The sequence below is a fragment of the Hyaena hyaena genome, unplaced genomic scaffold (assembly GCF_003009895.1).
Source record: "Hyaena hyaena isolate Hyena2069 unplaced genomic scaffold, ASM300989v1 scaffold_1306, whole genome shotgun sequence".
In the NCBI taxonomy this organism is placed as follows: domain Eukaryota; kingdom Metazoa; phylum Chordata; class Mammalia; order Carnivora; family Hyaenidae; genus Hyaena; species Hyaena hyaena.
In genome coordinates this window covers 10904-24951 of record NW_024081946.1, presented here as the reverse complement: position 1 = coordinate 24951, position 14048 = coordinate 10904, and the positions used below count along the sequence as shown (strand labels likewise).

Sequence of the window (14048 nt, the reverse complement as noted above, 5' to 3'; positions counted from 1 at the left end):
AAAGTGCATGCATATGGAGGCCAGGTAATAAATGGAGTTCTGATTCATGTCCATCTCATGTGGGTCTAATTAGCATTAACGTCCACTTATACTCATTTCCCTTCTACTTGAGTAAGTAGTGAGTGACAGAATCTTTCCATTGTGTATCATTTGGGTCCTCTGAGAATCAGACACTGAAACAGTGGTAAGAATGTAAGGCATTCACTGGGGAGTAATGTCAATGAAAGATTTAAGAAGAGTGGGGGAAAGAAGGTGGATTGGACAGCAAAAACCAATAGACTGCAATCTAGATATAACATCTTTCAAAAAAAAAGTGTGAAAGAGGCAGCATTAGGCAAGGAGGATATAAGACTGCCATGTAGGTATAAAAAAACATTGGTCAACTCAATGGAGATATCCAGAGCAAAGATGGCTGTTAACAAGTCCCACGTTAGGAAGAAAATGCTATGCCTCAGTACTTTCATGGCATGCAGTTATTAGCCAGAAGTTTACAGAAAGAACATGGCCTTAGCTCTAAAGCTGATGTAGATCCTGAAGTTGATAACAATTGGAACCTATCAGCTAACTGCACTCTACAGCAGAAGTACATCTCCAGACATGTGAATGAGAACCATAATAGAAACAAATGCCAAATAAGAGCCCCTAAAAATTCCTCTCCTCCTGACCAGTGTATTAACTAAAAGCAATAGCAATCCACAGAGTTTAGTGCTGCCTCAAAGACTTAAAGAATGCAGGATGGTAGTTCCCAACACAACTGCATTTGATTGCCAGTCTGGCCCCTTCAAAAACCTAAAGGATCATGGTATATAATTATGGAATACCTTAAATTAAATCAGTTGATAGACCCATTAACAGCTAGTTTTTCTACAATAGTTCAACAACTTCTAACTTTAAAGGCAGTGGAAAGAAGAAATACTCCCAAAGAGCAGAATCATGAGCAGAGTCAGAAGTTTCTTTTATAGAAAAAGTAGCCTGAGGAAATGATGTTCATTGGCTATTTGCAAGTGTTAAAAGGCTCCATTGATTAGTTTGAGGCCTGGATGGAGCAAGATGCAAGATTAGAAATAAAGAGATTTGGAGAAGAACCATCTAGGTGGATCTGGATATATGGGTAGAAAGTGTTCCATCAATGCCCGCCAGAGAGAATCCACCATGTAGGAGGCTCTGAACAGCTAGGAGTTTGGGTACCATACCATCTCCCTCCTTGGGTACTCCAGTACTTAACTTGTACAGTAGTCCATGATGGTAGGGATAGCGGTTTTGTGTGGACCCAACAGCATGGATTCCCTTTTACCAGAGCTGCCTCTGCTGAATGTGCTATTAGTCAGCAGAGGTTAATGTTGAACCTTTAATATGGTAACATTCCTCATGGATTACCTTTCCTGTCTGTAGTACTATCTGGCAATTTATAGTTTTATTATCATAGGACCCTCCATACCGTCACTTTGGACTAGGGACCCACTTTATGATGAACAGAGTGAACAACAGGCTTATGGCCATGGGACCCACTTGCCCTACTTATGTATCACATAAGCCTGCAATTGCTGGTCTGATAGAAGACTGGAACAGTCTCTTAGATGTTTAGCTAAGGCACCAACTTAGAGGTGACAGCCTGTAGGATTGATACACTGTCTTCTGGATGTGGTATATATCTTGACCCAATGCCCATTATATGGATCACATATAGGTAGTACTATATATGTATACTAAAAGGTGGTATACATGGGTTAGAAAATGATGGTTAAAAATAGGGAAGACTTGTATCACCTTAATTTCAGTTACATGCTTGGGAATTTCTGCTTACCATCTTCATGGCTTTAGACTTATTGGGTTAAAGGTTTAATTTCCATGTGAGGGAAATTTCACCAGGGGATATGATCTAATGTTACAGCTGTCACCTGGTCATTCTGGACTTCTCCTGTTAGTAAACCAGCAGGCAGAGAAGAGGGTCACTATTTGGTGATGGATAGTTGTCATGGAGAGGTAGAGTGCAGAGAAGAATGTATCTGGAACCCAGGAGATTTCACTGGAATATCTACATGGATCTGTCCATATCTATATCAATAATGAGACACTAAGACCCATTAGGCAGGATTATCTGGGGTACTCCATTGGGATATTATCCAAAAAAATAGAAGCATTGGCCAAAGTAAAGGAAATGTAGGACTGGAAGCAAAAGATGGGGATTATATGTATAGTTGCACACTACTACAGTGGCAGTAACTGCAGCTTGTTCCATTAGACTTCCTGTTATGCATCCTTTATTTTCCTCCTTCCTTCCCTCTCCCTCCATTTCTCTCTTCTTATTCATCTTCCCTCCGTCCCTTTTTTCCTTCCTTCCTTTCTGTAATTTCTTCTTTAGTTCTGTTCCTCATTTTCTCCTTCCCCCTCCTCCACCGCCTCCTCCTTTTCCTTGTTTGTCTTATTCTAGAAATTGTGGATTTTCCACTATCTTGAAGAAGCAGAGATCGGTCTGAGGAGGAGAAAAGGATAGATATAAATGATGTATCCAATACCTCATTTCTATTGACTGAATATTTGTGTCCTTTCAAATTCATGTGCTGAAGCCTTAATCTCCAATGATATGGCATTTGGAGGTGATATCTTTGAGAGGTATTTATATTTGGATGAGGTTGTGAAGATAAGGCCCCAAAAATAGGATTGATACTCTTTTTTTAAGATTTTAATTTTTTTTATTATGGTTTATTGTCAACTTGGTTTCCATATAACACCAGTGCTCATCCAAATCAGTGCCCTCCTCCATGCCCATCACCCATTTTCCCCTCTCCCCCACCCCCCATCAACCCTCAGTTTGTTCTTAGTATTTAAGAGTCTCTTATGGTTTGCCTCCCTCCCTCTCCATAACTAATTTTTCCCCTTCCCTTCCCCTATGGTCCTCTGTTAAGTTTCTCCTGTTCCACATATGAGTGAAAACATATGGTATCTGTCTTTCTCTGCCTGACTTATTTCACTCAGCATAAGACCCTCGAGTTCCATCCATGTTGTTACAAATGGCCAGATTTCATTCTTTCTCATTGCCATGTAGTATTCCATTGTATATATAAACCACATCTTCTTGGTCCACTCATCAGTTGATGGACATTTAGACTGTTTCCATGATTTGGTTATTGTTGAAAGTGCCACTATGAACATTGGCATACGTGTACCCCTATGCATCAGCACTCCTGTATTCCTCGGGTAAATTCCTAGCAGTGCCATTGCTGAATCATAGGGGGGTTCTATTGTTAATTTTTTGAGGAACCCTCACACTGTTTTCCAGAGGGGCTGCTCCAGTTTATATTCCCATCAATGGTGTAAGAGGGTGCCCATTTCTCCGCATCCTCACCAGCATCTATAGTCTCCTGATTTGTTCATTTTAGGCACTCTTACCGGCATGAGGTGGTATCTCAGTGTGGTTTTGATTTGTGTTTCCCTGATGATGAGTGACATTAAGCAACATTTCATGTATCTGTTGGCCATCTGGATGTCCTCTTTGGAGAAGTGTCTGTTCATGTCTTCTGCCCATTTCTTCACTGGATTATTTGTTTTTTAGGTGTGGAGTTTGGTGAGTTCCTTATAAATTTTGGATGCTAACCCTTTATCTAATATGTCATTTGCAATAGACAGAGAGGAAAGCCCTCTCACTCTCTCCTTGCCATTTGAAAACACAGCCATAAAGCAGCCATCAGCAAACCAGGAAGAGGGTCCAAACAGACACCAACCCAGCCAGCACCTTGATCTTTGACTTCCTGGCCTCCAGAACTGTGGCATATAAATATTACTGTGTGATCCAACCAGTCTATGGGAGTTCATTATAGCACCTGAAACTGACTGGCACAACAAATCACATATCTTTGATCTCAGTGTGCTCAAGCCAACTTCCAGTCACTATATATCTCTGAGTCTAAGGGTTCTCTTCATGAAACAGCAGAAAGTCATGCTGTCTGTGCATGCCATGTTGAGAAAAACACAACTAGTGACTCTGAAGAGTTGTCTATGAAGATTACAGCTCCATTTTCATCAGGTAGGGTAATTCTAAAATGTATATTTTATATAATTTCTGATAATTTTCATTCAGGTGTAATATTCAGTTGCAAACAGTGGTACTAGATTCATGTGCACCCTTACTCAACCCATTTCTTCAATTCTCTATTAGTGTGCAGTGCACATCCTAAACAAACTATGTACACTTGATTATTTTTCTCCAAATATATTCTCTGAGGTTACAAACTATGACTTTAATTTACCTCTCTTGGTCTTAATTTCTTCTTTTCTAAAATGGAAATATTTAAGCTTCCTTGAAAGTTTATTCAGAATTAAAGATGCTGTACATAGAGCATTTGTTCAATACCTAACAAATAGTAGACAACACATATAGTGTCACTTCTTCATCCTGTAACCCAAACACCCAGCTCATTTTTTTTTTTACAAATAGTTTATTGTCAAATTAGTTTCCACATAACACTCAGTGCTCATCCCCACAAGTGTCCTCCTCCATGCCCATCCCCCCCTCCCCCCCACATCCATCAGTCCTCAGTTTTTGTCAGCATTCAAGAGTCTCTCACGGTTTGCCTCTCCCTTTCCCCCACCATTTCCGCCCTTCTTCTCCCCCTTGTTCCTCCGTCAAGTTCCTCCTAATCCTCCTATACGTGCAAACATATGATATTTGTCCTTCTCTGCCTGACTTATTTCACTCAGCATAACACCCTCAAGGTCCATCCATATTGCTACACATGGCCAGATTTCATTGTTTCTCATTGCCATGTAGTATTCCATGGTATAGATAAACCACATCTTCTTGATCCATTCATCCGTTGATGGACACTTAGGCTCTTTCCCTGTTTTAGCTATTGTGGAGAGTGCTGCTATGAACATTGGGGTACATGTGCTCCTATGCATCAGCATTTCTGTATCCCTTGGGTAAATTCCTAGCAGTGCTATTGCTGGGTCATAGGGGCGTTCTATTGTTAGTTTCCTGAGGAACCTCCACACTGTTTTCCAGAGGGGCTGTACCAGTTTACATTCCCACCAACAGTGTAGGAGGGTGCCCGTTTCTCCACATCCTCGCCAGCATCTCGAGTTCTCTGATTTGCTCATTTTAGCCACTCTGACTGGCGTGAGGCCAAACACCCAGCTCTTAAGAACCACCAGCAGATAAGTTTCACCTTGGCAGTCTTTCCGAAGCATCCAGGATACCTAGAACTCAGATGTTAGCATGTGCCTTGGATATGAGGCTTCATAGCTCATCACAGGTCCCTCAACTGCTCCCAAGAGGTGACCCAAGGACTGTTACCTATTCCTCTCAGAGCCTGAATCAAGCCTCATAAACCTGAGTGCTGAAGCAGCACCATTATTTCAGAACCAGAAATGGCAGCCTTCTATCACAACTCCTATGAATGTGCACATTGTTTTCTCTTTCTCCTTCTTCACATGCTTCTCACTTCCCTGGAATAGGCATCTTTTTTTCCTTCAAATGCTTCATAGTTCCTTCACAAAATACTGGAAGTTGTTCTGTTCCCTTAGGTGTTTCAGAGCTCATGGATTACTTGAAGTCATACATCCCCAAGCATGATCTCTCAGTCCCTGACACCATCCTTCCTTAATTGTTTCGGTAGCATTTTGATCCCAATGACAAATTGCTTTACAGTTGGGGAGCATAATATGTTTGACATAAAATTACTTGATGCCTTTTTACTCTGCCATTAGGTCCTGAGGTCCAGGAAGTCACACAAGAATGTAATTTCCATGACCCAAACACAAATGTGTTCATCTGTGCCTCTTTCTCATGGGGACACCACATGCTTACATGTACCTGATGCAGAAGGGTGCTGAGGGGCTGGAAGGCACCCAGGAAAACAAAAAGGATCCAATGTTCACAAGAGCTCTAAAGGGCAGGTCCTGCTGCCCTCACATGTGGCTGCTGTTGGATGATTTGTAGGGAACTGATGTCTGCAACTTAGTGCTAGATGTCACCTGCATATACAGAAGACTATTACTTCCGTGGTCAAAGAAGACACTCAAATGAACATGTTACTAGTGCTTAGTCCCAGGGTTTTTCTAACTCATCTGGAAATATGAATGTAAGTACACCTCAGCAAGGGCAAAAGACAGAGTCTGGGATCTTAGTCTATTCATATCATTTATGACATTCCACTGTGACACTTCCTCATCTGAAAATGGAGATAATGATTTGTGGAGAATTGTTTGAGACTCTAAATAGACACTGCATGTGATATGCCACCTGTGGATAAATCCTTACATTGGGAACACTATACAAAAAAAAAAAAAAAAAAAAAGAACAAAGACAAAGGGCATCCAACTCTTGATTAAGGCTCAGGTCGTGATCTTATGGTCCTGGTATCATAGGGCATGCTCAGCATGGAGCCTACTTTGCATTTTCTTTCTCCCCTTCTCTCTCTGTCCCTCCCCTGGTCTCTCTATATCAAAATAAATAGATACTTAAAATAAAACACATTTTAAAAATAAAAAAAAAACAAAGACATTATGAGATGCCAAATGGATTTATTAAGCATTATAGATGAGACTCCATGCACTAGGGAGACATTCAAAGGGATCATGATAGAAAGCAGCATACAAAAACCACGAGTGCACTAAGAAAGAAAACATATTAGTACACACTTCCCATTGTTGCAAAACTTTATGTGTCAATTATGTGGATTTCTTTATCTAAAGTATGTGTAGGGACAGGATAAAGATCTTGACTATGGAGTTAGGCAGAAATCATGGCTGTATCCGGATGTGTGAAGCTGGCCTGTGAGACTTAAGAAGAAGGAAGAGAGAATAGGGGAGAAGTGGTTGACATTCATCAAGCTGATTCACAAGCTTGTAAACAGGCAGATGAGTAACAGAAATGTTTGTGATTGCATGCTGGTTTTCAGCCCCGTTTGACAATGACTTTGTTTCCCAAATGCCAAATCAGTGTTGTGTGCAGATGGTGGTTCTTGGCAAGATAATCAGCAGCAGAAAGGCTGGCAGCAGCTGGATCCACAGCCCTGGGCCAGGCACCCAGGCAGGCAGCAGCAGGTGGGGTGGTAGCAGGTTCTCGTGCAGTACACGGGTGTACAGAAAACTGGCTGGCAGCAGCTGGAGCCACAGCCACTAGACCCACAGCCGCTGGACCCACAGCAACTGGGCTGGCAGCAGCTGGACACACAGCAGCTGGGCTGACAGCAGGTGGTCCTGCAGCAGGTGGTCTGACAGCAAGTTGGGCGGCAGCAAGGCTGGCAGCAGCTNCTGACAGCAGGTGGTCCTGCAGCAGGTGGTCTGACAGCAAGTTGGGCGGCAGCAAGGCTGGCAGCAGCTGGACCCACAGCCGCTCGACCCACAGCATGTGGGCTGGCAGCAGGTGGTCTGGCAGCAGGTGGTCCGGCAGCACGTAGGCTGGCAGCAAGGGGAGCAGCACGAGTTGGTCATGGTGTGTGAGGTGGAGGGTGGGCAGGTCCTGTTCAGAGGTGAGGTTCTCAGATTCTGGTGCCTCCTCCTAACCTGGGGCTTTTATGCACTGGACCCCAGAAGTTTAGACCAATGGGCAGGACTTTCCTTGTTGGTGTTTACATTGTTTTCCATAGTTACTGGGGGGATTACAAATGAGGAAGTTGTTTCCTAAATGTTAGGAATCATTATAAAGTAAGAGTTTAATGTGTTTCCTACTTGAGAATAACTCATAAAAACATTTTCAGATGAAAGGAAGGTGGTCACATCAGCAACATCGTTCTTGCTTCAATGATCATCACATCATGTGATCTAGTTTCTGGGCTGGTTAGTGTCAAAGCAGCTATCCCTCCCCAGCTTTGGTCCTTAGGTTGTATGTGGATTGAGAGTATCCCTGAGGTGAGTGGCATGATGCTTATGTGTTCACAGGGGTAAATTTAGTAGATCCCTGAGCCCAGGTCTGTTTCCCCACAGAAGCCTGATTCAAGACTCCCACAGACATATCTGCTATGTCACGCTATCCCACTTGTATCCCAGTTCAATCAAAGACCATTGGGTAGCAGATAATCTGGCCTCATCCCTTCCATATGGCAAGGCAGAACCAAAGCAGGTGGGTAGATCATCAGCAGTATACTGGGACTTAACAAGCATCAGTCAGTGTACCTCCTTATTGACCAGTAGTCCTGATTCACCTAGGCTTGAGTGTTTTTCCAGAATGTGGGAATTTCAGTGGTATAACTGAAGAAGTATGGGCAAATCAGGGTGGTTTGGTGACACTAGTCCTAACCTTGTCAACTAGCCTAATCAATGCCTTCACTGATGTAATGGATTTCACTGATGTAATGGATTACATCTTTATTTACGTCTGCTCTTTTTTCTTTCTTCCTCTCTTGGTTCCTTTGCTTGTTCATTTGTTCGGTCCTTTCTTCCTTCCTTCCTTTTTTCTTTCTTCCTTCTTTTTCTTCCTTCCTTTGTTCCTTCCTTCATCTCTTTCTTTCTTCCTTTCTCTATTTTTCTTTCTTTCTGTCTGTCTGTCTTTCTTTCTTTCTTTCTTTCTTTTCCTTCCTTCCTTCCTCCCTTACTCCCTCTCTCCTTCCCTTCATCCCTGTCTTCTTCCCTCCATTCCTTTCCTTTTTTTGATCTTTATTTTTTCTCCATTTTTCCTTTTTCTACCTTTCTTTATTCTTTCTTTTTTCTCTTTGTTCCTATTCTTCTCTTTTTCTTTTCTTTTCCTCCCTCTTTTCATTTATTCCAACTCTTCATGCCTCAATATGGCTGCTCCTCCCCTCCGTCTTCAACAATTTTATTCTTCTGTTTATTCCAGAAACCGCATCTGCTCGCCAATACAATTAAGAAAATGTTGGAATGAGTGGTGGAAACCATAGATGGTCAAAGCTGTCTTGATACACCAGCCCTATGTCATGATTATTAGTGAGTTTGGGACAATATACCTTGCAGATCAGCACCTCTATGCCTAAGTGTGCTTATCATGCACAGCAAATGTCAGTCTGCTGAGCATGCCACACTGAGAAAACACTAACCCTTGCTTCTGGAGAGTTGGTTTATGAAAACTCCTTAATTGCTGATATAGGAGAATCTCAATGTCGTGTGTGTGTGTGTGTGTGTGTGTGTGTGTGTGTTACATCATTTCTGAGATAGCTTTCAGGTTAAAGCTTTAGTTGCAAACTGTGTGGCTGGCCTCAAAGTGCCTCTTCCCAGTGATATGCCCCTATATTCCGCTCAGTCTCGATTTACTCACCTCTACAATGGGAACCTTAATACCTACTCTGAAAATTCCTCCAAGAATTAAAATGAATCTTCATGAAGTATTCAGTCAACATCCAGAAAATATTAGGAAACATAGGTCATATCCATTTATCACCTCATTTTGCAAACATCAAGCTCTTCAGGACTAGCAGTAGGTAAGTTTGGCCTTGGCAGTCTCTCCAGAGCATCCTGGATATTTGGTCTCCAGTGGTGGCATGTGTCCTGCATAGGGGCCTTTGCAGCTTCTCAGAGTTCTCTCCACTGCTCCCAGGAAGTGACCCAGGGCCTAGTCTCCTATTTCTCTCAGAGCCTGAATCAGGCCTCACAGCCCCGAGCCCAGAGGCAGCACCATTAGTTCAGGACCAGAAGCTCCAGCCTTTGTTCATGACTCCTAGGAATGCCCACACTGTTGCCTCTTTTTTTCTTCCTCACATCCTCCTCACCCCCCTGGGACAGGCATCTCCCCCTCTACTCGGTTCCTCAGATTTCCTTCATAGAATACCAGCGGTGTTTCTGTTCCCTTAGTTGGTTCAGAGCTCACGGATTACTCAAAGTCCTACATGCCCATTGCACGATCTCTCAGTCCCTGACACCGTCCTGCATTAACTGCCTGGGTAACATTTTGATCATGATGACAAACTGCCTTACAGGAGGGGAGATAAATAGATTTGGCAGAGCATTATGTGATACCATTTTATTATTTACTATACCATTAGGTCCTGAGGACCAGAAGCCACACACAAATGTGATTTCCATGTCCCAAACACATGTGTGTTCAGCTGTGTCTGTTGCTGGCGAGGACACTGCTGGCTCACCTGTATCTGATGCAGAGGAGTGCTGAGGGGCTGGACGGTACCCGAGGCAACAAAACGATCCTGTGTTCACAAGAGCTCTAAAGGGCAGGTCCTGCTGTCCTCACATATGGCTGCTGTGGTTGAGTTGTAGGACACCAGTGTCGACAACTGAGTCCCACATATCACTCGCGTCTACAGGAGAATAACACCTCTGTGGTCAAAAAAGACCTCAAATGAGCATCTTGCTGGTGCTGAGACTAGGTGTTTTTCTAACACGTCTGAAGATCTGAATGTAAGTGCGCTTCAGCAAGCGCAGGAACCACCATCTGGGATCTCAGTCTGTCCCTGTCAGCTCTGTGACATGCCACTGTGAAATGCCCTCGTCTGAAAATGCACATAGTAACTTCTGAAGGACAGTGTGTGGCTTCCAATGGACACTGCATGTTATATGCAACATTTGTAACAAATCCTTACCTTGGGAACGCTGTACAGAGAAACAAAGACACTGGATTTGCTTTTCGGGTGTTGAGTGTGGTAAGTTCTTTAGAGATTTTGGATACTAGCCCTTTATCTGATATGTCATTTGCAAATATCTTTTCCCATTCCATTGATTGCCTTTTAGAGTTTTTTTTTTTTTTTTTTTTACTTTTTTTTCATTGTTTTTTTTTTTTTTTTTTTTACTTTTTTTTAATGTTTTATTTATTTCTGAGAGAGAGAGACAGTGTGAACAGGGGAGGGTCAGAGAGAGCGAATCCGAACAGAATCCAAAACAGGCTCCAGGCTCTGAGGGCTGCCTTTTAGTTTTGTTGATTGTTTCCTTTGCATTGCAGTTGCTTTTTATCTTGAGGAGGTCTTTTTTTTTTTTTCAGTTGGTTAAGGTTCTTTTTTTTTTAAATAGTTTATTGTCAAGTTGGTTTCCATATAACACCCAGTGCTCATGATGACTCAGTAGTCCATTTTTGCTTTTAATTCCCTTGCCTTTGGAAATGTGTCGAGTATGAAGCTGCTGTGGCTGAGGTCAAAGAGGTTGTTGCCTGCTTTCTCTTCTAGCGTGTTGATGGAGTCCTGTCTCACATTTAGGTCTTTCATGCATTTTGATTTTATTTTTGTGTATCGAGTAAGAAAGTGGTCTAGTTTCATTCTTCTGTTTGTTGCTGTCCAGTTCTCCCAGCATCATTTGCTAAAGAGACTATCTTTTTCTCCTTTGGATGGTCTCTGACTTTGTCAAAGATTAGCTGGCCATCATTTGCAGGTCCAATTCTGGGTTCTCTATTCTGTTCCATGGGTCTCTGTGTCTGTCTTTGTGCCATACTGTCTTGACGAGTACAATACCATACTGTCTTGATGATTACAGCTTTGTAGTCTGGGATTGTGATGCCTCCCGCTTTGGTTTCCTTTTTCAATATTACTTTGGCTCTTTGGGGTCTTTTGTGGTTACATACAAATTGTAGGACTGGGTGTTCTAGCTTTGAGAAGAATGGCAGTGCAATTTTGATTGGGATTGCCTTGAATGTGTAGATTCCTTTGGGTAGTATTGACATTTTAATAATATTTTTCTTCCAATCCATGAGCATGGAATGTTTTCCCACTTCTTTGTGTCTTCTTCAGTTTCCTTCATAAACTTTCTATAGTTCTCAGTATACAGATCTTTTACATCTTTGGTTAGGTTTATTTCTAGGTGTCTTATGGCTCTTGGGTCAGTTGTAAATGGGATCAGTTTCTTTTCTTTTTGTTGCTTCTTTATTGGTGTATACAAATGCATTCAATTTCTGTACATCAATTTTGTACCCTGAAACTTTGCTGAATTCATCTCTCAGTTCTAGGAGTCTTTTGGTGGAGTCTCTCGGATTTTCCATGTAGAGGATCATGTCGTCTGCGAATAGTGAAAATTTGACATCCTTTTTGCAAAGTTTGATGCCTTTTATTTCCTTTTGTTGTCTGACTGCTCAGGCTAGGCCTTCCAACACTATGTTAAACAGCAGTGTTGAGAGTGAACATCCCTGTCATGTTCCTGATCTCAGGTGGAAAGCTCTCAGTTTTTCCCCATGGAGGATGATATTACCTGTGGACTTTTCATATATAACTTTTATGAAGTTTATGTATGTTCTTGAAGAAAAGGGCAGAAGACATGAATAGACACTTTTCCAAGGAAGACATTCAGATGGCCAGTAGACACATGAAAAGATACTCAATGTCACCCATCATCAGGGCAATACAAATCAGAGCCAACTGATATACACCTCACACCAGTCAGGGTGGCTAAAATGAACAAATCAGGAGATTACAGGTGCTGGCAAGAATGTAGAGAAACAAGAACCCTCTTCTGCTGTTGGTGGGAGTACAAATTGGGGCTGCCGCTCTGCAAAACAGTGTGGAGGCTCCACCAAAAATCAAAAATAGAACTACCCTATGTCTCAGCAAGAGCACTACTAGGAATTTACCCAAGGGATACTGGAGTGCTGATGCATAGGGGCACATGAGCACCAATGTTTATAGCAGCACTTTCAACAATAACTGATTTATGGAAAGAGCCTAAATATCCATCAACCGCTGAATGGACAAAGAAGATGTGGTTTATATATACAATGGAATACTACTTGGCAATGAGAAAGAATGAAGTCATGCCATTTGCAGCAGTGTGGATGCAACTGGGAGGTATTTTGCTGAGCAAAATAAGTCAGTCCTAGAAGGACAGATGTCCTATGTTTTCACTCATATGCGGATCTTGAGAAACTTGATAGAAGACCATGGAGGAAGGGTAGGGGAAAAAATAGTTACAAACAGAGAGGGAATGAGGCAAACCACAAGAGACTCTTAAATACAGAAAAAAACTGAGAGTGGATGGGGCAGGGTGTGGGGAGAGGGGAAAATAGGTGATGGGCATTGAGGAGGGCACTTGTTAGGATGAGCACTGGGTGTTTTATGTAAGCCAATTTGAAAATAAATTACATTTAAAAATAATAAAATAAAGAAACAAAGACAATATGGGTGTCCAAATGATATAGGATTTATTAAGAGATATACAAGGTGAGACTCCCTGGGTCTAGGGAGACACTCAAAGGGATCATGACAGGCATTTAAGAAGCATACGAGATTTATCAGTACACTAGGAAAGAAAACATACTTGTGTGGACTTTAGTAGTTTCAAAGAGTTCTATGTCATTCATGAGGAGTTGTTTCTCTGAGATCTTTAGAGGGACAGGGTAAAGTTCTTGACTGTGGAGACCAAACAGAGATCCTAACTCAATATCAGGATAGATGAAGCTGGCGCATGACCCAGAGGAAGGAAGGAAGATAATCAGGGAGAAGCAGTCCACACTTCATCAAGCTGATTCACAAGCTTGTCAACAGGCAAATGAAGAACAGAGATGTTGGGGATTGGGGGCTGGCTTTGCTCAAACTTGGCCATGACTGTTTCCCAAATGGCAAATCAGATGGTGGTTCTTGGCAAGGCAATCAGCAGCAGGAAGACTGGCATCCACTGGACCCACAGCAGCAGGGATGGCAGCAGCTAGACCCAGAGCTGCTAGACCCACAGCAGTTTTGTCCACAGCCGCTAGACCTGCAGCAGCAAGGCTGACAGCAGCTGGACCCGCAGCAGCAAGGCTGGCAGTAGGTGGTGTGACAGCAAGTTGGGCGGCAGCGAGGCTGGCAGCAGCTGAACCCACAGCCGCTAGACCCACAGCAGTTTTGTCCACAGCTGCTGGACCCACAGCAACTGGGCTGACAGCAGGTGGTCCTGCAGCAGGTGGTCTGACAGCAAGTTGGGCGGCAGCAAGGCTGGCAGCAGCTGGACCCACAGCCGCTCGACCCACAGCATGTGGGCTGGCAGCAGGTGGTCCTGCAGCAAGTGGTCTGACAGCAAGTTGGGTGGCAGCAAGGCTGGCAGCAGCTGGACCCACAGCCGCTCGACCCACAGCATGTGGGCTGGCAGCAGGTGGGCTGGCAGCAGGTGGTCCGGCAGCACGTAGGCTGGCAGCAAGGGGAGCAGCACGAGTTGGTCATGGTGTGTGAGGTGGAGGGTGGGCAGGTCCT

At 43.1% G+C, this 14048-nt stretch overlaps 1 protein-coding gene across 1 annotated transcript; it reads right to left on the bottom strand.

Moving 5' to 3' along the window:
* Window positions 1-6974: 6974 nt before the first annotated feature.
* Window positions 6975-14018, bottom strand: LOC120225049 (keratin-associated protein 9-9-like). The gene is made up of 2 exons (XM_039223277.1): window positions 13576-14018; window positions 6975-7254 (listed from the first exon to the last, which is right to left on the bottom strand). The coding sequence occupies exons 1-2, from the start codon at window positions 14016-14018 to the stop codon at window positions 6975-6977; spliced, it is 723 nt and encodes a 240-aa protein (XP_039079208.1).
* Window positions 14019-14048: the final 30 nt, after the last annotated feature.